The 25,437-nt window shown below is 43.9% G+C and overlaps 1 protein-coding gene across 1 annotated transcript; it reads left to right on the top strand.

Moving 5' to 3' along the window:
- Nucleotides 1–2,525: 2,525 nt before the first annotated feature.
- BAG3 (BAG cochaperone 3) lies at nt 2,526–19,593 on the top strand. The gene is made up of 4 exons (XM_082053252.1): nt 2,526–2,757; nt 13,959–14,261; nt 16,269–16,649; nt 18,279–19,593. Exons 1-4 carry the CDS (start codon nt 2,584–2,586, stop codon nt 19,050–19,052), a joined length of 1,632 nt encoding a protein of 543 aa, XP_081909378.1. The 5' UTR covers nt 2,526–2,583; the 3' UTR covers nt 19,053–19,593.
- Nucleotides 19,594–25,437: the final 5,844 nt, after the last annotated feature.

The raw sequence follows: 25,437 nt of genomic DNA on the forward strand, positions 1-25,437 counted from the left end.
CACCGATATGGACTTGGAGAACTGGAGAAGTCAGGAGTGCTGTGTTTGCACCTATATGAAGAAAACAAAAAATGGCAAATGCTTCTTGATTTTTTCCCCTTCTGATACCTTGAGCCTGGAGACTCAACTGAGATTAGCCAGACACTACAGAAACATACTTATCTTAATAACAAATTTTTCTGAACCCAAGATTTTTGCTTGGCAGCATTCATTACATGAACATTTCCATAAATCATTCTGATCTGAACTATGACTAATGACAATATAAATTAGAAGCCATATTGCATCAGCACTGCAGTTATGGCCCAGCGACAGCACAGCACCAGAGAACAAAAAGTGAATCACTGATCACATATAACCTACCGAGCACGGAGTCCCTTCATCTTCACAAGAAACCAGGCTAAAACCTACCTGTCAGGGAGGACAATTTAATTAACAGAAAAAGCATGAGGTCCAGCCAACTACATTCAATCTCTAAAATGTTTCTCCTTCTGAGCCCGGACTGCTCTGTTTCCAGCTGGATGCTTGTCCACCCACGGGCTTCTCTCCTGCAGGAGCTCAAGCGAATCCTGAACCCCTCACCCATGCCAATTTCCGTGAAACACAATCTCCTCCGTTTCTTAGCAGGGCGTGCCCCCACAAAAAATATTTAATTTAAGCCTGTTAGATAACCCTTTGAATTTTCCTTTTATTATTTTTTACCTACTTGCTGACCTTATTCATTACTTCTGCTGAGTATATGGTTAGCTGCCAGCTGCAACAAAAGAAACACCATTCTTCACGTCTCTGTTTACATTCTATCAGCTACAAACCCCATCTGTATCACTTCCTCGACTTACAAGAGTGATTTTCCTGCAAGACCTTTTAACATCCATGTCTCCTGTGTCTGAATCAGCTGCTTTTGTTGATTTGGCAAAGACTCTGGCATATGCTACAGAGAACATATGGTCTAAGCATGCCTTTCTGTTAGGAGACAGAGAGTGAAATTCCTCTGCAGATGTCTACAGATTGGAAGCAGAATAAATCTCTGATGTTACATGTTTTGAGGCAACTGCTGACATTAGTGAGGCTGAGCAGAGGTTTTGTCATGGAGGGAGCACGGGAGGGAGGAGATATGAGCAGGGACAGGCACCACAAGGCTGATCGTGAGATACACAAGGTATGGGACTTGTTGCTGTAGGAAACAGATTAGTCAGTAGTGGTGATAATACAGACATATGAAAGTAAATGCTCTGTGAAAAAAAGCAAAAAATTTGTTTGCAATACTCATGAGTCAAAGGCACACAACAATGAGGACAGAAAACCAGGTCTATGATGGACCACAGCATGGTTCTGAAGGCAAGGGATGTGCAGGATGTAAAAGCTGCAGGAATGAAGGAGCAAGTTTGAGCAGTTATTAGGTTTGTCAGCCTGATAAAAACCCCTCACTTTGTCGAAAGATAAATGGCTATCAGCATCAAGCAGCATCGAGGGATCTTTGACCCTGCCCGGAGCAGGAGGAGATCCCGACTGTCCCCAGGGCTGTGAACAGGCAGGTTTTTCTGAAGTTAAAGAGATACTTTGGTAATGAGCATCTGTCTCCGAGAAATGCATACTGCTAATTCCGTGAAGCAAACAGCTTTGCAGCAGGTACCGTCTGCACTTGAAGGACGCTGTGCGTTCAGAAAGTAACTATCAACCGGCACCTGTGGCTGTTGGTGTGACTGTCAGATGACCACGGGTGGTGTAATTGTGAAGTAGTTACCGCAAACTAAACACATTGAGTGCATAACACGCTGACACAGCACCCGCGGAGAAAGATGATTTTAAAGCTCACATTCTTTGCCTTTAGATGAGTTTCTAAGTGAAACAGACACATATCCACAAACAGCGGAGAAAGTTTAAACCAGTTGAATCTGAAGAACAACCCCTGCCCGCACCCTTCTTTGGGAAGAAACATTATTTTTGCTATTTGTTCATAATTATTACCAGTCACGGAGGAAGGAGCTTTTGGGGAGGAGCTTTGTGCTTTTGCCCAATACACGGGGCAGTAGGAAGGAATTGACAGGTGACCGTGTCCCTACCAAAGGACACAGTGAGGTGCGGGAGGGCTGTGGATTCTCCACGGACACCCATTGCTCAGCACGCAGGGTACGAGGTGCCAGCCCCGGAGCTGCGGCAGGCGCTGGGCACAGCAGCAAAGCAGCTCTGTGCCGCACATGCACTTCCCCACGCGTGTTCCCGCTGAGCGGCCCTGCAGAGCGACTGCGCTGCCGCTGGGGCAAAGGGAACCGGGGCCGCCCGCGTTTGGGGTGGCACGACCCGGCCCCGGGGAGAAGCGTCCGGTCACCCGCGGGCCAGCCGAGCCGTGCTGGAGACAACCAGAAGTTTCCAGCCCGGCCAGCTCCTCCGCGTTCCTCCTCCTCCGCGTCCCTCCCCCCGGTCCCTCGTCCCTCCTCCGCCACCGCCCCCAGCGCCGCCGTTTCCAGACACTTCCAGCCCCGCGCCTCCGCCCCCCCGCCCCGCGGCGGATAAAGCCGCCGGCCCGGCGCCCCCGCCCGCCATTGGGAACCCCGCACGGTCCGGTCGCCGTCCCGGCCCGTCATGAGCGCCGCCGCGCACTCCCCGCCGCCGCCGCAGATGGAGGGCAGCGCCGAGCCGCTGCCCCCCGGCTGGGAGATCAAGATCGACCCGCAGACGGGCTGGCCCTTCTTCGTGGATCACAACAGCCGCACCACCACCTGGAGCGACCCGCGGTTGCGGGCAGCGGCGCCGCAGGTACGGCAGGCGGGACCGTCCCGGCTCCGCGTCCCGGCTCCGTGGTCCGGCCCGGAGGGGCGCGGCGGGAGGGGGCGGCCCGGGGTGGGGGGGATCGGGCGCTGCCCCCAACGGATGGCAATGCAGTGAGGGCAGGAGCTGCCTTTTGTCTCTGACGCACTGCAGTCCCTTTTTTGTGCATTAAATCATTTGATACCTCGGCCCTGTAATGTTTATTTAAAGTTGGTTAAGTCCACCCGGCCTGCCAGGGAAGACGCGAACCTTGATTTATTTTGCAGCTGTGAGCAGCCCAAACAATGAGTGCCCTTAAAAAACAAGAAACTCAACCTACTTAAAAAGTTTTGCTTTCTTTTTTTTTTTTTTTTCCTGGTCACAAACTATCTCAGTAGCTGTCTGGTCTGGTTTTGTTCTCAAGCATGCTCGGAGAAAAGCCCTATCTTAGTCCAAATATGTCCATGGAAGGAGAGGCGCGGAGGGGAGCGCGGTTGTGATTTTGTCGGGGTCCTCAGGCTTTCAGGTCAAACTCTCTCGGTTTGGGGGAATTCAGCCCTTTGACCTGCGCTGCTGTTTTCCCAGCGTAGGCAGAAAGTGCTGGAAACTTGAGCTGAACTAGAAGTTGTCTGGTGTGGAAAAGGATTCTCGCGGGGTTTTAATGCGAGCAGCATCGCTCCGTGCCGGCCCGGCTGGGCTTGGCCTGGGGTGCCCGCCGGGGCCGGCGCCGGGAGAGGCGGGGGCGGCTGGCAGGGGGCCCGGCGCCGCCTGTCACGGGAAACGGGGACACGGGCCCGGGAGCCGGCGGGGGGAGCGGAACACGGGCCCGGGAGGACGGGACACGGGCTCGGGAGCCGGCGGGGGGAGCGGAACACGGGCCCGGGAGAACGGGACACGGGCTCGGGAGGCGGCGGGGGGAGCGGAACACGGGCCCGGGAGAACGGGACACGGGCTCGGGAGGCGGCGGGGGGAACGGAACACGGGCCCGGGAGAACGGGACACGGGCTCGGGAGGCGGCGGCTCCCCCTGCCCGGGCAGTGCCCGGCTCACCGCGCCCGGGGCCTGCAAGGGAAGCGCTGCTGGGCGCCGCTTTGAGCAGCACCCCCCAAATTGTGTGCTACACATATAAAAAATTACACCACTTGGGAGATACGTGCTGTCTTCTTCATGTATCCTCAGCGTACTTGCTGCGTTCTCAATGTATCTGCGACATACTTGCTGCAGATTTTCTCCTGTAGACTTACATAAAACGTGAGGATCAAAGCACTCAGTAAGTGTTATTATTTTAAGAACTTAATGTTGCTTAAAATAGTAATTGCCCAGTTCGTGAGTGCGGGCCGTGACTGAAAGGGACGTTCTTGTCTATGGCACCGCAACCAAATCCCGGAACCCGCTGGAGCTGCATTCATAAAGTGTTTTAATGAATCATAATTGACAAAACGTATCCTTCCAGCTCCTTTTCAACTTTTCAAGGGCTGTTTAATTTGATCGAGAAATAAATGACATGATTCTAGTAATAATACAAAGAAGTCGTAGAAAAATGTATAACGTGAATATTGAGACTGGCATAGGAAAAAGTGCTTTCTAACTCCGTTTTGGAGGCACCACCTTCCTGGTATAATGAGGCACCTGTTAACAGTGTTTGTTTTGGCAAAACAGTAATAAATAGGGTTTTTTTCATAACCATAAAACATACTTGAGAAGGGAAGTGGGCTGTTTACTCAAAGGCTTTTGTTACGGAAATACCACTTGAACCCATTTGACAGGAAAGTCACATTTAAGCCACTTTTGATAATTGTGTGAAAACAGTCTGAAGTGCTCAGATGGATCAGTCCTCTGCCTGAGTGGGTGCCTGAAACAAAACACATTTTCAGCCCTATCTGATGTGAAATCTGTGGTAATGCAAAGTGCCTTCTCTGCTGCCAACTGGGAAGGGTTACTGCGGATGGAGAAAGTTGCACCTGCTTTTGAGTGGCTTTTGTGGGACGCACTTTTTTCCAAATGGGAAAATGTGTTGCTGCTCGCTATCAGCGGGAATGTGGGCATGCTGTGGGATCCCTTGTTGAGAGAGAGGGAAATGCTTTTGGAGCTGAACATAGAGAATGGGATTTTGGGGAGTTCCAGTCAGATGTTGCTCAATGAAAAAACCCTCCAGTTTATGGAGGTAGAAGTGGTCAATTGTCAGAGCCTTGCTTTTAGAATATCTGCTGGAGTTAATGGACAGCTTCTGAAATAGTTTATTAATTGCCAGTGTATTTCACACGGACAGGTACTATTTAACAAAAGAATCTCAGACCCAAGGAAAGTATTTTTAAAGTAATATTTTCTTGGTTAAACGATGCCAAAGAAGATGGATTGCCTACTGACATTGCATTTCAAATCCAGCAGTGATTTTTGAAGGCATTGGACTTCTTTTCTTTTCAACTTAAACAGGTAGGAAGGACAAAATGACAGATGTAGGCAGAAAGGGAGACTAGATATCAACAGCTTTCTGATTTCCCTCATTCTTGGTCTAGCTCGAATGAGAACTTTGGGGGTTTAGGAGTGATCTGTGAACTGCAAAAGCTGACTGCGTGTGTCAGACTTAATGCATCTTTCCAAGGATTATTATACAAAGAACAAACTTGTCGCTGCCTTGCTTTCATTGAATTCAGCCTGTGAAACTAATGATTTTTTTGATCACTTACATGATGGTCTTTACCCTTACAATATACCTACCAATATTCTCTTCGAATATTTGTTCCCCTTTGAAGAGACCTAGACAACAAAATGAGATATTACACAGTCAGTGGACAACAAACAGACTATGCTGACTGCAGCCAGCTGTACTGCATGTACCATCAGGTAAAATAAGAAATGGCTCTTTTAAAATTTTAACCACAACAGAGCCATTTTAAATTGATGGAACCAGACCTTGATTTTGCATTTACATATGCATTTTAGATTTTAGATCAACTCAGGTGGCTTTATGTTATTCTCTCATTCAGCCTGGCCTTTTTTCTACCCACATGAAGGATGTGTGTCCTTCCTCTGCCTGTTTAGCTCTGTTACTTGTTTGGAATCACTGCAGTATAAGGCTGGACTGGGAAGACCTTTCTGAGAAAGAACAACAAATCTCTTGCTGTGCTCCAGTGAGAAACAAGCCATGACTTTGCAGATGACTGAAAAACATTAACGAAACCATCAAAACCTCTTGGTAGCCTAATGATTTTTTTCAAGTGTCTAATTTGTTGATAGTAAATCATTCAGAGTTCAAGGTACAATCAATATAATGAAGCATGTGTATGCATACTTCTATAAAAAAAGCCTTTACTAGTGATATTTTCATGTGTTGACATACGCTTGGCATACTTTCTGCACGACTGTCTTACAATGTTAAATTATTTACTTGGTATTCCCCAAAGTGTTGATAAAATAGATTACATTTAAAGAAGAAAACAGAAACAAGGCTTGTATAAGTGTATATTGATGCCCCCTCCGTATGTTTCCACATGCAGTAAACACAGTGGGAAATACTGCAACTAAAAATAGACAAAAGGAATTGACTGTGCTGAGCTTCCCTGAACTAATATCACAGTGATCAATAGCTCGCTAATGCCTTGGGTTTGAGATAAAAGCTGTACCAGCCAGCCACAAAGTCCGGGAGCAGTAATAAAAGTGATATAATTGGCCTAAACGAAGGAAGAAGCCATCTTACCCTGGTACTGATGGCTTTGGTGGTATTTGGGGAACAACTAACAGCACCTCAGCTTCCATCCTCACCCTTCCTGCTAGTTACTCCATGACTGCTGCATCTCTTTTCTCTCTGTGTCCCCAAATAAGTCTTGAGTCACTCAATTCCCATCTCTTTAGCAGTGAACTTATTTTCATGCACTGACTTCTCACGTTCAGGTTGACTAAAAAAATTCTTGGTAAACCAAATTAGAAACTGCATTGAAAGTTTGATCCGATCTCTCTGAAAGTCTGTGTGTTTTGCAGTGGTTCACATCCGTGGAAGGGAATGCAAGGCTAGAGAACAACTTAGGTCTCTCTTACCTGCCGTGTTTTTTAGATTAATTACATGCATTCGGCCCGGTATACAGTTCGATTGTCCCATAACAAGTTAGTTATTGGTTTATAAAGGTACTATATATGCTGTAAAATACCAGTAGGGAATTTTGGAGGGTTGTGTACTGGCTTTGTCCAGATGCCCTGAAGCTGCTTTGTGTAGATATTTAAAGCCCCCGCCTTGATAGAACATAGGGAGTTAATTTATGGGATATCAGTTAATCTGAAAACAAGGGGTGGACCAAATTAGAAATAAGAAAAAGAACACAGAGATGTGATGCTGGTAATAGCGTGGTGGTGTCTGGGCAGTCATGCAAGAGGAAAAGCAAGGAAGGTCTTCCATGGTTCTGTGTCTCCTGACACAGCGCATCTCTTATCTAAAGGAGGAAGAATACTTGTGCCAGGTGGCAGCGTTCTTAGCCAGGAATCGCATTTTTAACACCTACAACTTATACACAGGCAGGACTTTCCCATAACCACATGGCAAAAATAGAATTGTTCCCACTTGAGCTGTGATAAGCTGTGATCCAATACACTTCAGGGTATTTAGACAGTATCACTCTAGGTGAGCTCTGTCTCCACTTTTCCTGTGGAGGCTATGCCCCCTCTTCATGCCAAGTTAGATATAAAATAGAAGAAATCGCTTGTTCGCACAAATTACATTAATTACAGACAAAAATGCTGTATCTTCAAATATGCTGCAGAAGCTGTTGGTTTGATTCTTGTTATTTTCTCCTTCTTGGTTTTTACAGGCAGGCAAATGAGACATGGGGTGGTGAAGTGACTTGTCTAACATCGCCCAGTAGGTCAGGTGGCACAAAAGTACGTTTTTATGGCTGATGGCAAAGCCTTATAATTGATAAAAAGGGTGCAGTGTAGCAAGTGTTTTTATAGTGTTGGAAAACTGCTTAAGGAAGTGAACTCAGAAGACTGCTGTGTGCAACGTGACGTTTAGATGAAAATGTAGACCCTGGCTATAACTTGCAGCATTCAGAGTTGACTCTTGAATTGTTAGCTACCTATTTTCCTTTTCATGGGGGGTGTTGTTTTACTAATTCCTGAGGTTTGTGCTTTCTTCTGTGTTTCACATTTCTGGCTCAGAGCTAAGAGCAGGAAAGCAACATGTTGACCACCTGGATCTTAGGTAAGCAGGCAGTGCACAGAAATAACTGCATAAGGTTTGTCATTCTCATCACCTTTGACAAGGAGATTCCTGTTAGCACTCTGAAGGGCTTTTCTTTAACCCCATCCGTTAAAGCTGACGGGATACCAGCTCTCTCCTAAGAGCAACTGAACATGTTCAGTTTGGCCCATCGGACGCTCTCTGTGCGTGCACCAACTTCCACTCGCGAGCATAGAGGACAAGTGTCTTCATGTCTGCGCCGAAGCATTTGAGCTTAAGAAAGAATCATCTTAGTGATAGAAAGAACAGTTTTAGTTCCTGAAACAAGATTAGTCTGCAAGATAACCAACATGTTTGCTCCAGTAAGGCTCTCCATTCTGGAAAGTTAAGTATTGGATTTCTCCTTCAGTTTCTCAGTGTTTGTTCTGATGACGTCATTGCGCTCCATCAGAGCGTACCTTAATGTAATACTTGTATAATACAACGTGGTAATTATAAGGGAGAACAAAAGGCCTATTTGCCTACACATGTGTGTTAGGAAATAAAAACTCAGCATTCAAAATGTAAAACATCAAACACAGCTTGGTGTATAAATGGGTTACATGATGTGACGGACACGAAGTTCCACTGACACAGCTCATGCGACGGAGCTTATTCACGGTTTCCATCGGTCATTAGCTAATGATATCTTGCTCAAATGCCTATGTGCTCAGTCTATATATTTAAGTGCAAATTGTGAGTAAAAGAGTGAGAATGTAGAAACCTTCAGTGGCTGGAGCACAGTGGTAGGAAGCCCTTTCCAACTCACTTTCCACCTTCTCTCCTGTATATGTATGAAACCTACTTTATGATAATGTTGTGTTATGGTTAAACTCAAAGCACTGTTGAGAAATTTTTTAGAAATACTTGCATATGCTGATTTCTGTTGGTAGCAAAGCCAGTGTAGTAGTGTTGATTTATCTAGTTTCTGCTATAGAAAAGGGAAAAAAACAAGTCTGGGCAAAAGTAAAATACAAGTGGATATGGAATCCAGTTCTAATGGTGAACAGTTTTGCCTTTCCGTGCCATAAAATGTTGTTTCTTTTTTTTTAATTAGAATTTTTACATCATTCTTAGATTTGAATATTAGGTACTACTGACATACCACTTTCTGATGAAAAATAGATTTATGTGCAAAGAAAACTTAGCTGTATTTCAATCACTCCTTTTAGTTATCTTGTATTCTATTGTGACGGAACAGGATCATATTGCTCCCTTCTTCCTAAATATATAGGCTTGAAATATATACAGGCTTAAATATACAGGCTTGAAATAATGGGAAGCGTGCTCTCTAGTCAGCTTTTGTCAGATAATGGCACTTTCTCAGTCACTTGAGCAACCAGAATACTTATATTTGTGTGCTACCCTTTACAGCAGCAACTTAAAAGTTCAGAACCACACTGAAGTCAGTAGACCTTCTGTTTGTGTACAGAGAGAGATATTTAATCTTTTGGTAATACTCTTAATAGTTGTGTTACTTTGCTATATAATACTTACAAAACAATTATAATTTAAAAATTGACACTGTGAGAGCTGCAGAGGCGCTACATGTGTGTATAATATTATACGTACATGCTTTAGAGAACCCAACTCACTGTACTATAAATAATATCAGTACAGGTCAAGAAAAATGCAAGAATGTGATGGCAGCAAAACTTGCTTTTTACCTTTTTCTGTAGACCAGTATAAGAGGAATGAAAAATGTATTATGCAACCAGTCTCGGAAGGGAGATTCCAAGTTTGATACAACTATTCAAGTAATCTAATGTGCATACAGAATATTTTGACAAATGTAATTCTATTGGTACAGCCATCTGGATGACTTCAGTGGCAATTTGCTGGTATCAGCAGTGACTGGATTTGCAGGTTTCTGTGTTTTGGTGTGGAATAACACTCCAGCAGTCACTGGGCACGTTACGCTGTTGTCCACTCCAGACAGATGCCACAGCTGTGAATTTCTTTGCAAGGCTGCATTTTGCTGTCACTTTTTAAAGATTGTTATTCCATTGGCACTCAGTGTCAGAACTCATTTAAAATCTGAGCAAGTTTGAGGGTTTTAGCATCACTCCTGACCGTGCCCTTCCCAGGGGAAGCCAAAAGTAGGATGTGGGGGGTATGAAGTGTTTTTTTCCAGTTGCACAACGTGTGCTGGCTGCACCTTTATTTATCGTGGTGATGGCCTCACAACAGAAACGCGTGTCCTCGTCCCCAGAGGTGGGAGCGCTGGCACCTACTGAGAGGGTGGATTTGGTCTGAATTTCTGGTGTTGGTTCAGGCCACCTGAAGTGTGTAGGCCAGGACTGTTGTTGAAACTTCTGAGCTGCTCCAGTGGTTTTTTTGCATCTTCGTGTTCCTCCTCCTTTTAGGGATTCTGTCCCTTAAATCCAAAATGTGTGATCACAGCCCGGTTTCCTGCAGTGCTGATTGTCAATGCTACTTATGGGAAAATTAATCAATATTCTGTTGTGTATAATTACTCTCAATTTTAGTGTCAAAGAACTTGTTTCCTTGGATGAGGGCAGGAGAAAAGGACTTCATTTTTTTTGATATCGAAATCTGAGCTGGGTTACTGTTTCTTATACTTAAACTGGGAAGGGTGATGGACTAAAGCTTGTAATTCATTTATTGGTTTTATCTTATTGTGCAGATTTGTGTTAAATGTGAACTCTGGGCTTTTTCAGATCACATGTTTGTTAATATAATGAGCAAGACCTGTATTTGATAGAAGGCAAGTAAAACCAAAAAAACAGACATTTTTGGTCTCCTGGCTGGCTATCTGGTGAAACTTAGGAATGAAAATGTTTAGAGGGAAACCATGAATCTTCTCCATAGCATTACGACAGATATTTTTCAGAGCTCGATTCCATTCCTCTCTCCTTGCCCGTGTCCCCAGGCACACCTGCGCTTCTCCTGACGTCTTCCAGAACCTGTTTGTCCAGGCTGGAAACACAGGTCTCCCTTGTACACCTTGTGCATGTCATGGACATAGGACTAGCAAATGTAAGAAACTGTTGATAGAGTTAAATATGAATTAAGTGTTGAAGAGAACAGTGTGGATTAGGAAGGGCAGTTGTGGGAGCACCTTTCCTAAATCTCATCTCTCCCTCAGAGCTACTAGTGGTGGAAAATAAAAGGGACATTGCATTTGTTCGTCTGCTCCCATATGACTGCACTGGTAAGAGACACGCATACACAAGTCCTCTGTGGTTATCCCACCTGAATACAGGGTTAAAAAAACCCTGGTGCAAAGAACCAGCTTGAAATGCTAACTTTCTGCAGCTGTCAGAATAAATGCCAAATTATGAGAGTGTAGTTTGTGCCATGGCTCTTAAAGAGGGGCTAGTGTTTCCATTAAAAAGAGTATTAAACTTGCCAAAAGTTGCACCTCAGATATAGACTGAATGGTTTGAAAAAGCAGTTGAACCTGATTTTTCTGGTTTTGGGCTGCTGTTTTTGTATTTCTTACCAGGCGGATTTCTCAGGTTGCTAAGGTGGTTCCAAACAAGGGCAGCCTCAAGGGTCTGAAAATGAAGACAAGGGAGGGGAAGCCTGTGGTCAGACTCCTAGGAAGGGGTTCATGGAACATGGGGCAGTGGGACACTGTCCATATCGAAGCCTTGGCAAGGATTTATCACTGTGGATTCCTCCAGAAGGCTGAAGGGCTTTATCCCCAAGTGGAGCAGTTCAAAACATTGCAGAGCCCTAAAATGCCCAGAGAGAGGAGCTGGCAACTAATCCCTTAGGGCATAGAATCATTTTGGTTGGAAGAGACCCTCAGGATCATCGAGTCCAACTATAATGTAACCTAACTCTAGCACTAAACCATGTCCCTAAGAGCCTTGTCTAAAGGTCTTTTAAACCCCTCCAGGGATGGTGACTCCACCACTGCCTGGGGCAGCCTGTTCCAATGCCTGACAACCCTTTCCGGGAAGAATTTGTTCCTAATATCCAATCTAAACCTCCCTGGTGCAACTTGAGGTCATTTCCTGTTGTCCTATAACTTGCTACTTGGGAGAAGAGACCAACCCCCTCCATGCTCCAGCCTCCTTGCAGATTGGTCGCATACCCAGGTGGAGTGGAGTGGAGCCCCCATGGCTGAGGATCTATCTCATGTCAGGGCATCTGTAGGTGCTGCTCGGCCCACCCAGCTCCTAAACCCTTCCCAGCACCAACCCTTCCTGCAGCGGGTCTGACAGTGCTGGAAGTGAGTGAATCTCCTTTTTATAGCGGTGGGAGCCGTGCCTGAGGTGGGGTGGCTGGCTGTGAGCTCTCGGGTTACGCCGCTCCCTTGGTCAGGGGGGCTGCGGAGCAGCTGGTGCGCACCGGGTGCAGAAATGCCCGGAGTCAGCGCCGGGCCGCAAGGTGCTTCTTCCGACTGTCGAATCATCAGTTTCCCTCCCCGCCCGGCAGCCCGCGCGGCTCCGCTTGCCCAGCAGACATTTGGCTCTGACGCGGCCTCGCATTGTTGCTGGCTGAGCGCACCTCCAATTTATTTTCCAGCAAACGCAGTTCGCTGGCGTAACTGTACATCCCTCCGGGTCCCTGGAGGGATGGCTGCCAGCAGAGCTGCGTTCAGGGCTGTGCTGGTAGAAGGTGAACTGGTCAGCGCTTGTTGGTCCTCGGGCTCCTGGAGCCCCTGGGTGTTGAGCAGAGCCGTGTGCTTTCCTGGTAGGGTGAATTTAAAACGACTCTGTTGGCGGTGGATCCGGTGCAGACCTTGGCGTGAGATCATCCTTGTTCTGCAGCTGGAAATGCCAACTTCAAATTACTGCTCTGCGCAGACTTTTTAAGCCTGGCTCGCCTCTCTGCTGCTTTCAGAATTTTTCCTTTGTGGAGGTTTTTTTTTTTAAGGAATAAAAGGAAATGGAACGTCAGGGTTCTGACTTTGAACTTATTCCTTTCAGTACATATTATTTTATTAACTCACCTAAATAATAGCCTTTATTCTCTGCAGTTTCATTGCTTGTAGGAATTCTGAGAAATTACTTTTTGAGGGGATACTTTCATATAGGAAGAACACTCAAAATCTGGTTGGTAAAATAGTTAATTCTTGATAAATTAGAATATTAATGTGTACAGAAGCGACATGAAATATTTTTGCAGCTTAAACACCTCTTTTAAAAATAGGGTTTCCAATACTTGCACCATATGTCCCCTTATTAAATTCTCCTCTTACTGAATAATGACATTACCCTCTGAATGACAGAGGTGCTTGTTATATGATCTGACTTAGAGATACATCTGGAACTTGGCCCTCGCAGGGCCTCAAAATAGAATGACCCATGCAGGAAGAACTTACTAGAGCACTTGCGAGGGCTCTTAGTACAAACTGCTTCCACCTTTGCCAGAGCTTTGACATTGTCCAGTGAGCCTACTCAGACAACACAGAGATTTCTTTTATCTTCCTTTTCAGCCTTTTCCTCTTCATTGTGCTATGCTGTCTTCTCCTCCCCTCTCTCTCAATATTTACTGAGCCAGATCCTCCCCTAGCTGAAAGTGAATGCATTCTTTAGTATACAGCATCAGTCACTCTTTAAAGAGCCAGTGGGATGAACAATATCAACAAACATTGTGCTTCTGATGGGATTAGGCTTCCTTGAAAGCATCTTTTCAGATGTTATCTGTAGCACGGGGTGGGTTCTGAGAGGTGCTGAGGAAATGTCTCTGGTCCCAGGGACACTTGTTTGAATTGGAAGAGCCCCATCTGAAGGGGGTGGGCTGGTGGCTAAATACGAGTAACACATGCTAAATAGGAAATCCTGTTGTAATTAGGTATTTTAAATCCCAAATTGGCATTTATGAGAATAAGCAGATCATGAAGCTTCCTCTTTTCTCTGGGCTGTTAGCTCCTGCTGTTAGCTGCCCCGCGTGGACCCAAGAGGGTCTGAACTTGTGCACAAGCTGATACCGCTTTTAGGACAGACCTTTAGGGCAGTTTTCTCTTATTAAATGCATTGATCCGAGTTACCAGCAAGTGCTATGTGGTGTTTTTAACTCCTAGGAAGGCCAGTCATCAGCAAACGGTCCATCTCCCAAGCAGCCAGCAGCAAGAGAAGGAAACATGGGATACCCCAAGCTCCGGGCTGGCTACATCCCCATCCCCGTCATCCACGAGGGCATCGACGGCAGGCAGCAGCACCCGTGCTTTGCTGCTCCGCAGCGATACAAGACAGAAGCTGCGCCCCCCGCGGTGCAGGCACAGCCACCTCCAAGGGGACCGGCGGAGGCTTCTCAACCAGATAAACAATGTGGACAGACAACGGCAGCTGCAGCGGCCCCAGCGCCGGCCACACACGGACCCGAGGTAACTTGTCAGTGTTGCTGGGTGTGGTCTTTGCAGCATTTGTGACCCGAATGTCACACGGGTGGTTCATCCCTCAGAAAAGCCACACGTACCACAGGATTACATTTTCCCCACTACCCCCAAAGTATGAAAATGCGAAAGTGCACAGTCATGGCAGCATAAATATGTAATGTTTTTCTAGCATCGCTCGCTTTCATTAGGGAATGATTCTGCAGAAACAAATGCGTGTAAATGGCTTCTGCAAAAAGAGGAGCCTCTGAGCCCTGCAGGTCCTGCAGCAGGGCTGGGTTGTTTTGGGGTTTGTGCTGGTTCCCCCACAAGCAGAGGATACAGACATGTCTCTTGTGTTCTGCACCATGAGTCAGAAGCTGAAGAGAACAAAGTGGGAGAGAAGAAAATAAAAGTGGTCAGTTAGCTAATAACTCAGGCTGGCTTAGAAGTTGTAGTGCTGTGATCTTGGCTTTCCAATTGAATGCTTCGGTTGTTGTAAGTGTATAGATTTACATATACACAGCTTTAAAATTGAATTGTAAAGTATTTTTGTCCCTCAGTGGCATGTTAAAATACTTCCAAACTATGAGCTTTAGAAAAAAAATATAGTCACCCTGCTTGCTTTGTGTTTCAAAATGCAGGAATTTGGTTTGCCTGTTTCTAGACAATTAGCAGAATTGGTATTCTTGTAAATATGGAAATATCAACCTCATTTTTAGTCAAAGATGAGCAGGAAATTCAGCCTTCACCAAGCTGAAAATACATCACCAGGTCTGTAATTCTGCAGTGGTGGCTCTGAAACCTGTTCGGAGTCTGAACAATGTAATTAAAATTCTGTTAGCAGGTTTCTCAGCTGACTGGACTAACAATGCAGTGCCAGGACAAGAGGCTCAGCTTTTCCTTCTCCAGCACTGTACAGTTGGGAATATGCTTTATTTTGTACGCAGAGTGCCTTCAGGAGTATGTTTTCTGTGCCTCTCGCTGAAGTCCTCTGGAATAACTACTGAGGACCTCAGAACTTGCTGTTACAAACTCAGGCAGCAACAGTGTGGGCATCAACTGACCAGAGCCTGTGATTGTGCCTTTAAACCCCCTGTTGACAAGGCCACCAGTAGTGGCAGTGATGGGTACCAGCATTTATTTATTTAAAGTCACTTTTTTTTGTGGGCAGCTGAGCCATTCACCAGCACCAAAAGGAGGGGTCTTGTTGCCCTTCCTTGCCTGCACTTCTCTTGCCTCTGTCCTGCTCCAGTCTGACCTGACATTTCACTGGGCTGTGTAATCATTTCCTCACAGGTTTGCTGGGGTTTTTTCCTCTTTCTTAGTGAAACTGGTGAGAGAATAGCCTGATAACTGCTGGAGTTGGTGCAGTGTTGGTGAGGGGATGGATTGGCATAGCAGGAGGAGGGATGGAGCTCTGAGCAGATCATCTGCCTGTCCCCAAACTGCAGCCCCACAAGCAGGTCTAAGCTGGTGCAGCTCTCAGTGCTGGTGACAAGGGGCCGAGGTGCTGGAAGGTCTTAGGAGGGTAAAAGGGGGCATTAGCCGTATGTGCATTGCCATAGCCTGCTACCAAATTCCATGCTTTAAAAAAAGCCAATATCTGTTAGTCTGACCTGGATCAGAAGTCTGAATGTTGTGTGCCTCTGTTAGGGGGTTGTTTTTGTCTCCAGCATATAATTTGTTTGCTTAACTTTAGTTTGCCTCAAATTTAACAGGTTTAGACAGGAACAGCCATGCAAAAGCAGCAAACATTCTGACTGGGCATCCACTCCCTGCTCATTTGAGGGCTGGGAATGCTGTAACTCAAGTTTCTACTTGTTATAATGATGCTCTCTCACAACTTCTGTGGTTTGTCTGGTGAGGCCCTTGGCCAAAAAAACAAGGAAGTGGATCCTTTGCTGGAAACATGAGCCCAGTTTCTAGGTCCATCTCCTCTTTTTCTCTTTGGAAATGGAAAAGTACTGTGAGCACCAAACTGTTAACATTTAATAATGGGTTTTGTTTTCATGGCAGCCTCAATCTCCTGGAGCTTCTGATTCTCCAACGGTTTCCCCCCAGCCCTCTGGCAGACCCAACGCAGGAAGCCATCAGCTTCCTCGTGGTTATATTCCAATTCCCGTGATCCATGAAAACATCCAGTGGCAACCAACGCAAGTCTACCATCAGGCACAGAAAACACACTACCCGGCCCAGCAGAGTGAATACCAAGCCCACCAGCCCGTGTTTCACAAAATCCAGCCGGACGAGCGGGAGCCCAAGCCCATGCGAGCGCAGTCCCCGTTCAGAGTGGCTCAGAGGGGCTCGTCGAGCCGCGAGAGTTCACCGGCCAGAGTCACCACCCAGATCCAGCCCCCGGCTCCCATCAGGGTGCAGACAGTTGTGGACAGACCCCAGGTATGTAAAATGGGGAAGGGAATGACCTGCCAGGTATTTCATGTCGTGTGGCTAGAGCTGAAAACTTGGCCCATGCTAACATGAAAATATGTAGAGCCGCCTCCATTTCTGTATTTAAACAAATTGGGAGATACTGAGGCAATTTACTAGCATCAAGCTGCCTTTCCACCTATCAGGATTGTGGAGTCATTGGATCACTGAAATGTGATTTAACACACAATTTGATTTTCCTCTTGTCAGAGTGTAATTTGGTGTAATTACACTGAGGTCACTGATGTTGCATTATGTTTGTGAGAAGAAAATCAGGTCTGTGGGATTTGTGGCATCTATGTAAATAGACCTCATTGATGTCTCAGAACCATTTAGGATAGCATCAGATGCACAAAGTAATTTTAGTTATGAAGAAAGAGGATCAGCAAAATCTAGTTTTGGAGCTTTTATTCCTCCAGAACTTGCTGATAGAACGTATTGGTCATTGAGCTTTTCTTCCATGTTAAAATTCATAACAGTTAAAGGCTACTGGGAACTTGATAACTGTGAGTCTGTAGAAGGGGTTATGTATATAAACAAGCTTTGATTTCCTCTCTGGAGGCATTTCACATAGAAAATGACAGGAGCAGAATTAGATTAATATTTTTGAAAACAAGTGCTAGGACAAACCAATGAAGCCTTCAGATTTGATGGTATATTTTAGGTTATAATGTTAATTTATTTTGACGGGTGAGAATTGGAGGTCCCTAATCAAATTTTAGATGTAATAGGTAAAGCTGCAACAGATTGTCAGTGCAGGCCATTATTTGCTTGAAATATAAATATAGGTATTTTGCTTCAGCCATCTAAATCCATGAGAGCTGGATCCCAGTACCATTCCAAGATCACTGTATTTGTGTAGAAATAAGTGAAGGGGTGGCAGGGAAAGGAAAATGCAGATCTCATTAATTCCAGTTATCTGGTAGGATTTCAAAACTAATGTTGATATCAAGAGATTTTGGATTTGATGACTTAGATCTGTGGTAATCGCAGGGTTTGTCTCTAACTGCTACAGTGTAATAAGATTGACTTAGTAGCCTCTGCATGTAAATGCTCTAAAGGTAAAAACAGAAAAATAAACACTAATGAAAAAAGGAATGTCCTGAAAACAGGAAGGGGATGAGAATGGCCCAAAATGTGATTAAAACTCAAAGTAGTGAGCTTTTCCAGAAACAGCAGCTCTCAGTGACACACTGAGGATGAAGTCTTGACCATGCTGCAGTGAGCTGCACCAAATCTCACTGACTTGGATCAGTGAGGGTTTTGCTCTGAGTTCGTCTCTCGTAAAACTGCTTGTAGGGCTGGTTTTAGTGAGCATGGGTAGGATTTGGTGGGTTGAAGCTTAATGTCTTTGAGAGTCGATGGGTGCTTGTAATCTGCAATAGCTTGGAAACAATAACTGAACTCCTCAGCTCAGTGGTTTTTATTTTAAACCAGTACAATTCAGTAATGCACAGGAAAGAATAATCATCTGGTTTGTGTGAAAATTGCACTTCTAGAAGTACAGAGAACTGGTTGTTCGTTAGGTTACTTGTTCTGTAGAAGGAAATGAGGAGCATTGTTCATTGTATCTCAACACACATTTGTCTTGCTCACCAGGTTTCTCAGCAACAAGTCCCACCTCAAGAGCCACCGAGACCATCCCCACCTCATGAAATCAAACCTGAAAACAAGGCAGTCCCACCACCTGCAAATGAGGCCCCATCACCGTATATCCCCATTCAGGTCACCCACCAAGAACCAGATACTAAACTGCCACCCCAGAAGCCTCCAGCCGCGGCAGAGAAAGCTGATAAAAAGGTTCCCTGCCCCGCTAAGATTGTTCCCCCGCAGGAAAAGCCTCCGCCTGAAGAAGCGGCGACACCGAAGACAGTGGAGACAGAAGAACCTCAAAAGCATCCTGGTGTTTTGAAAGTGGAGGCAATTCTGGAGAAAGTACAAATGCTCGAGCAGGCAGTCAACTCTTTTGAAGGCAAGAAAACTGACAAAAAATACTTGATGATAGAAGAGTATTTGACCAAAGAGTTGCTAGCCCTAGACTCAGTGGACCCTGAGGGCCGCGCGGATGTGCGCCAGGCCAGGAGAGATGGTGTAAGGAAGGTCCAGAACATTTTGGAAAGACTTGAACAGAAAGCAGAAGATGTCCCAGAACCAGTTCAGGTTGATGGACTTCAGCCAAATTTGCCAGAGCCTAAACCACCACAGGAGATCATGGAGATCGAACCTGTGGTAGTCAAGAGCAAGGGAGATACCACTAATAAAGATGCTAAAGAGGAAACCAAAATGGAAAGACATCAGCCTGAAACTAAGGAAGAAGTGTTTACCAATCTCACCACCACGACAAACACATCTAATAATCCAACTGAACCGTAGCCCCATGCTGAAATTAAAATCTCTCAGACTTTATAACTTAAAGTGTGGTTAAGTGAGTTTTAAGTTGCATGCATTTCCAGAGCTCTTTTCAATTGGTTTTTAATCAACATAGCAGCTTGGGACACAGTAAACACTTTGTGGGGGAAGGAGGGAGCTAGAAAGAAAGTAATGCATTTATCCTTTATTCTTACACTATGTAAAAGACACGTTTCAAAACAAACCCTGTATATTAATCACTTTTAGATCAGCTGAGCGGAAAAAAACAAGGCAACTACTTCAGGGTTAATATTGATGCGTGTTGTTTAGGATGTATTCTTTGGCAGGTGATTTTTGTAAAATCAGTGGCCTGCATTGTCAGAATACCAGTCCTTCTATAAGTGTAGCCACTCTTAACAGTAATGTTTTTATTTTTAATGTTCACAGTTGGGCACTTTAAGTAATGATGGATAGAAAATGTGTAAGAAACTGTAAGGATATTTATATGTGTGCAGGACTTCAATGCTATACTTTAAGAGGGAAATAAAATAATATAGAAGCCTAATTTAGTCTTGTGATTTTATGGAAATGTAATGGCAGTAACTGCTTTCAAATACACTCTTCTAACCTGAGATTTCTTTTAGTTACACCACTGTAGTTGAAGTCTGACAGCTGCGTTCTCATCAAAACCAAAATGTGCCTTTCTCCATTCACTTGCTCCCTTTGAATGTCATTGCTGTATCACACTTGTGATTAAGGAAATAATTTGGCTTAGCATTTTTTTTCTTTCTCCTTCTACCCTGGGAGCCACCATTTAACAGAAATGTTTATAAAATTAAGAAATCTGTATCTACTGCTGTTGTCTTACAGAAATTTACAGCATCTTGTTCTGCGAAGTCATGAGCCTTTTATTAGCAAGTGCTTCTGAGTTTCCAGCCAAACACACTTTGTATTCATAGAGCAAATACGATTAAGAGGTAGTTATCTTGTTTTATGAACAGTTTAAGCAATACTTCATGGTTGTTCTAAGTGAGTTAGCAACTTACACAAGGCACATAAAACACAACTACATCTGTGTAAAATGAAAGCTGCAGAGTCAGACCAGTGCAGAACGAGTGCAAAGGAGGAAGGAGTCTTGACCAAACTCAAGAAGTTACCTTTACCTTGCATTTGTAAAACAAATCTTTTTTACCTGATAGCATATGGGAAAAACTTTAATATAGCTGTTCAAGGCAATTGATTGCTTATTGAATTAATTATACTCTTGAGTTATGAGATTAGATTGGAAATAGGGTTTAAACCCACCTGAAAACCTGGTTTTAGGAGGCAGGTTGAGAGTGGTCATCTAGAACTGTCACTCTTTATTAAAAAACCCAATATGGTATGTAATTTCTAATGCAACGAATGTTTTAAAATAACAGTTGGCCTGTGAACTGTCTGCTTAGCTGTAGGTAGAAGGTTGATGCTGCTTTTAGTTTCATTTTGATGGTCAACACTGCCCTGTAAGGATACACAATGTCTTGTAACTATTTGAATACTGCAGCTCTTGGAGCAGCATTGTGGGCATTCCAGCAGCAGAGGTGTGAAAGTTAATCGGCCTGCATAATTCTTGGATGAACTCACTTCAGTGACATTTCTTCTGCAGGATTACATTTCAGCTGAGGACACACATGTTATGACATCACAGAACAAAAATACTTAAAATCGAGGAAAATCAGCTATGGCTTCTTAAAACTGAGCTATAAAGCATGGTCTGTGGGAGGCGTGAGGCCCTGTCTCTTTCTAGTTTTTCTTAGTAGCCCACTAAAGTAATTTGGATCAAAACCACCTCCTTAGCTGAGATGGCAATGTGGAAATTCAGATTACAGTCATAAAAACGTGGTATTTACAGGAAGTGAAACAGGTGCTATCCTTTTAAAACATGTCATCCACTCCTAATGGAGCCTGATTCATGTTCTACTTATTCAATATTTGTCAGAGTAGGTGGAGTAAAATTTAATGACAAGTTGTGGGGTTTTAAGAAGCAAAGCTAGGGATAAACTGATATTCCGCTAAGCAGTACTTGAAAAGTTGATTATTAAAGTCAGTGATACTACTGCAGAATTGGGTACCACTCGAAGCAAGGTTTCATGATCTGGCCTAATAAGGGAAAGTACATTTGGCTGCCCTGGAGCTGCCTGGCTGGAAGACGGTTGCTCTGAGTCATAGTCTCTCTTTGTTTCCTCTCTTGCTCAAGATTAAACTACACCCAGTCCAGCATATATGTCTTCACACATCAGTGTAGCTACGTGTTCTTCATATGGGCTGGGAGGAGGGAGTAGCAAGGCAGGAAGCAGATGAAGATTCCCACTTGTTCCCTATAAGCTTCTGACCTCTTTTGCAGAGCCTGCTTGCTTCCTTGCATTGATGCCAATGATATGGGCACCTGGCAGCAGAGAGGAAAAAGGTTCTTCATTAAGTTGCATTTCTGCAGTGCGGTATGAGCTGGTCTGTGGCTTGAACCTGAGCTGGGGAAACCAGGCTTTGAAACTCAAGTAGAAAGCGATTAGGGTTTTAATACTAGCGATAAGAATGACATTACGTTGCATTACTGTTCAAATACTGCCATGCCCAATAAATGGCCACTGCACTGTGGGATACAAGGTGTTCAAATACATATATACTGCATTTGGAGCAGCCATTTAAAAAAATAAATATCACAAAGGTTTTCAATAAGAAAGAAAAAAGCTGCCTGTTACTAATTTTGATTCTATGTCAAAGCGTTTAATTTATTCAAGAAGCAAATAATCCTCAAGACAGTGAAAGACACTGTTTCAACTAATCTAAAAGTAGCAAGAGGGATATGAAAAGCCTGCACACAGAATCACAGTAAAAGCTTAGGCTATTTTCTGATTGCACTATCTTGTCCAGCTAGTGATGTTTTAAATGCCAGTAGTGGTCTCTATATTTAAACTATCACAGCAGTGAGGCATTGTGTTTCCTATAAATATAGCATTTTGACTATTTACACATGGCCAAATGACACCATACCCTGCGGAAGGGGCAGCAGATAGTGACATTGCCCCCAAGAGCACGCTGAGATACAGTCGGGCCACTCTCTGGTGTCCCATTCCTCCCGTTCTCCGGTGGGAGGTACAAGCCCTGTATCAGAGATGTGCTTTACTTCCAGCTTTGTTAGCTCAGCTGTGTTTGCAGACAAGTTGGGGAAGGGAAGGAGTACGAGTGAAACTCAGCCCAGAAGGCAGGGAAGCAACACGGCACAGTTCAGAGGGGCAGGTCATTCCCCTGCACTCCAGTAGCAGTATCAGCCAGCTCAGGAAAGCCCTCGTCTCAGTGTCACTATTCTCAGAATATTATGTGGCACTTTTAAAAATTATAGTTGAAATAATAATAAAAAAGCTGCTGGTGTCTGGCGTATAGCTGCCAAAGAGGATAAAGATTAATCACGGTATGCTTATGAGAAGACTTTATTTGCTGGGTTTTTAATCTCCCTCCTTAGATGTGCATGTATTGATCTTTTAAAATATGCAAGTAACCAAATAAAAGACATTACTGCATCATGAACTTCAATAAGACGTACACAAACATGAGGGTAAAACTGGTTTAGACTGAAGGAGTAGTTACAGGCAGTAACTTCAGTGCTTTTGGTCCTGTTGTGTCCAAGTAGTGAAGTGCAGGTGTCTTAAGAAACTGAAATCTAAATCGTGAGCTGTAAACGTTTAATATCAGATCAGTCTTTGGTTTTGCTACAAAAGCTAATATTGATCAGTACCATAGTTTTTCTGACAGACAAATCCAGGCCCCTTGGGCCACTTGGGTAAAGGAGGCTTTTAGAAAAAGCTGATCTGAGCTCTGTAGTGCTGGATGTAGAATACAGGTTGAAGCCATAAGTTAACCATACAACAAATTATTTCCTGGAGCATTAACATAAATATTAGGACTCAAAATCCAAAATTTGCTGGATATATATAGTATTGTCATTAATGAAATATTGACACAAACATTTTAGCAATAGATACAACAATCTTATTGGCACTTTCATCTTCTATTGATGTGACTTAGGAGGATCTCATAATAGTACACAGGAAATCCAAATGAACTAGTCTGCTTGAACTCTTTTTCTCCTAAGACACAGCATTTGCTTAAGGATAAATGGATGACACTAGGACACATTAGCGTTGCTGCACAAAGAGCCTTTTGTACTGGATAATTTGGATTTCCCAGCTCTACACAAACAACACACAGTATTGTATACGGTATCAGTCTACACTCCCGTGAACGACTGTGCGAATGTGAACAGTCTGTCCGCTCTTTGTAATGCTAGATATTAATACAAATGTAATTGTATGCCAGCCAATGTAATCCACAGCAAGAGTTATTTTAAGATGGGCAAGAAGCTGGTTACAAAGCAGTGGAATGTACCAAATCCCAAGCAAACACCTTTCCAGAATTTATAAATGGGCAACTTTAAAACATAAAGAGTGTAAAAATTACAGGCTAGTTCAGTTGTTGCCTACCAGAATTTTCGTTGGCTGTCTGCAGAAGCTGGGAATCTGCACAGATGGAAGGAAGAGGTCCAGCCTTCAGTATCCATAGGCTCCCGCACCAGCAAACTGCAGGGCAAGCAAAAGTACAGGATCACAAGTTAAACTTCAGTTTCTAGAAAGAGAAGTGCATTTGCCATGCATATTTCAGAAAATAATGCTGAAGGGCGCCGATCTGTAAAGACACACTTCACATTTCAGAATTAAAACATTGAATATGGAGTTCTTTATCTCTGGTCCTTTACATTTGACATCTATTCAAGGCCTGTGCAGTATTCTGTGACATGTTCCACAACAAAGAAATCGCTATCAGAATTTTCACTAATTGATAACATTGTTGGAAGTCTTGATAAAAAGGCTGGAGACTGAACAACCTGAAAATTAGCAACTTCTCTTAATGAGAAAGGTACCTTTTCTAGGAAAGAAGTGAGCAGGTAAGAAAATGTAACAAGCTTTCAAGTGTTGCTACTCCCATTACATCTCCTCAGTGGACAGAGGATCTGCCTGCAGGGCTGTTCAGCTGCCTTCACAAATATAAAATGATTTATTTATTTTTAATATATGGGGGGTTGTTTTAGTTTTAAAACAGTAAAAGAATTTAGCAAGAAAGGGGTACTGAAATTTGCCTGACTTCACTGGCTTCTGCGGCACCTGACAGTGAACAGATTAGATCTGCAAAATCATCTGCATGGATTACTTGAAACCCTGATTGATTGCTTTCCATCATTTGATGAACTTTGAGTTCCCATCCATGTCTGTCTTGCCAGGGAAGCTCGGCTCCTTCCGTTTGTGGAAATGAGCAATATCTGGAATAATTCTCTTGCCTCAGGGTTGGCAGGCAGATGATGTACGTTTTCTGCAGCCCATATAGATCTGTGGCAAAGAATGAGGGGCCAGTAGTCTCATCTCTCCACGTGCACAGCTCAGAGTGTAAAATCTGTTAATAAGAGCCATAACATTAACGCAGTGGGCATTTTCATATTTTATTTAAATAAAATTGAGATTAAACCATGAAAAACCTAAAGCAGCATTGCCCAACTTCCAAAAATACAGAGATTTTTACTTCCGAAGGATTGATGAAATGATAACACATACCCCTAGTGAAGCATTTCAGCAGATGTTGGTGAATACTTAGTCCCCAGGACTCTCAACTCATCTCCATTCCTGCTCTCAAACTGCCTGTCCAACTACCATGAAACCTCTTTCCTTCTCCTGGCCCATTACCCCTTAGGAAAGAGTGAGACACAGCAGATTTGCATCTGAAGATTCAACAATTTAGAGAGCTTAGTCAAAAAAAAGTTAGTAGTTCAACTCTGTCTCTCCAATGAAAAGTGATCTCGATCCTCAGCCATTAAATTAAAAAGTTTATCAAAATTTCTGCATGCCTGCATACCAGCTAGGAAGCCAACTCACAGGATGGAACGTGCCTGGAAGCGTGAGGACAACCCTTAAGGTAACTGTAATTCTATCCAAACTGGGCTTCTCTCCACCCAAAATACTGAAGTCGTGTGATTTACTTTAAGACTTCTGAATTTTGTACTTTTGAAACATGTAAGCATCTGCAATAGCTGCTGAAAGTGCACGGGAGCACTACCAACTTATAAATGGCCTTTGTTAAGTGTTTTATTATTTTTTTAAGATTGTACAAAGAAAGGAAAAAATGCTGGCAGTGCATCCTGACACAGAATCAATCTTCTACATCAGAGATATTTTGTAATTCACTTCAGTAGTTACTTCAATATGCTACGCTGTGAAAAAAAAGTATCAGGACTGAAATTTAACTGTATGGATTATTAGATTACACTGAATAAAGGATATAATGTAGAAAGGGTTGTATAACAATATCATAAACAAATATTGCTGCC

This window comes from Streptopelia decaocto (assembly GCF_964273445.1).
Source record: "Streptopelia decaocto genome assembly, chromosome: 5".
Classification (NCBI taxonomy): domain Eukaryota; kingdom Metazoa; phylum Chordata; class Aves; order Columbiformes; family Columbidae; genus Streptopelia; species Streptopelia decaocto.

Coding starts and splice junctions, on each gene's coding strand:
- BAG3 (XM_082053252.1), top strand. CDS start 2,584: ATGAGCGCCGCCGCGCACTCCCCGCCGCCGCCGCAGATGGAGGGCAGC. Junction 2,758..13,958: donor TGCGGGCAGCGGCGCCGCAG/GTACGGCAGGCG, acceptor TTTAACTCCTAG/GAAGGCCAGTCATCAGCAAA. Junction 16,650..18,278: donor CAGTTGTGGACAGACCCCAG/GTATGTAAAATG, acceptor CTTGCTCACCAG/GTTTCTCAGCAACAAGTCCC.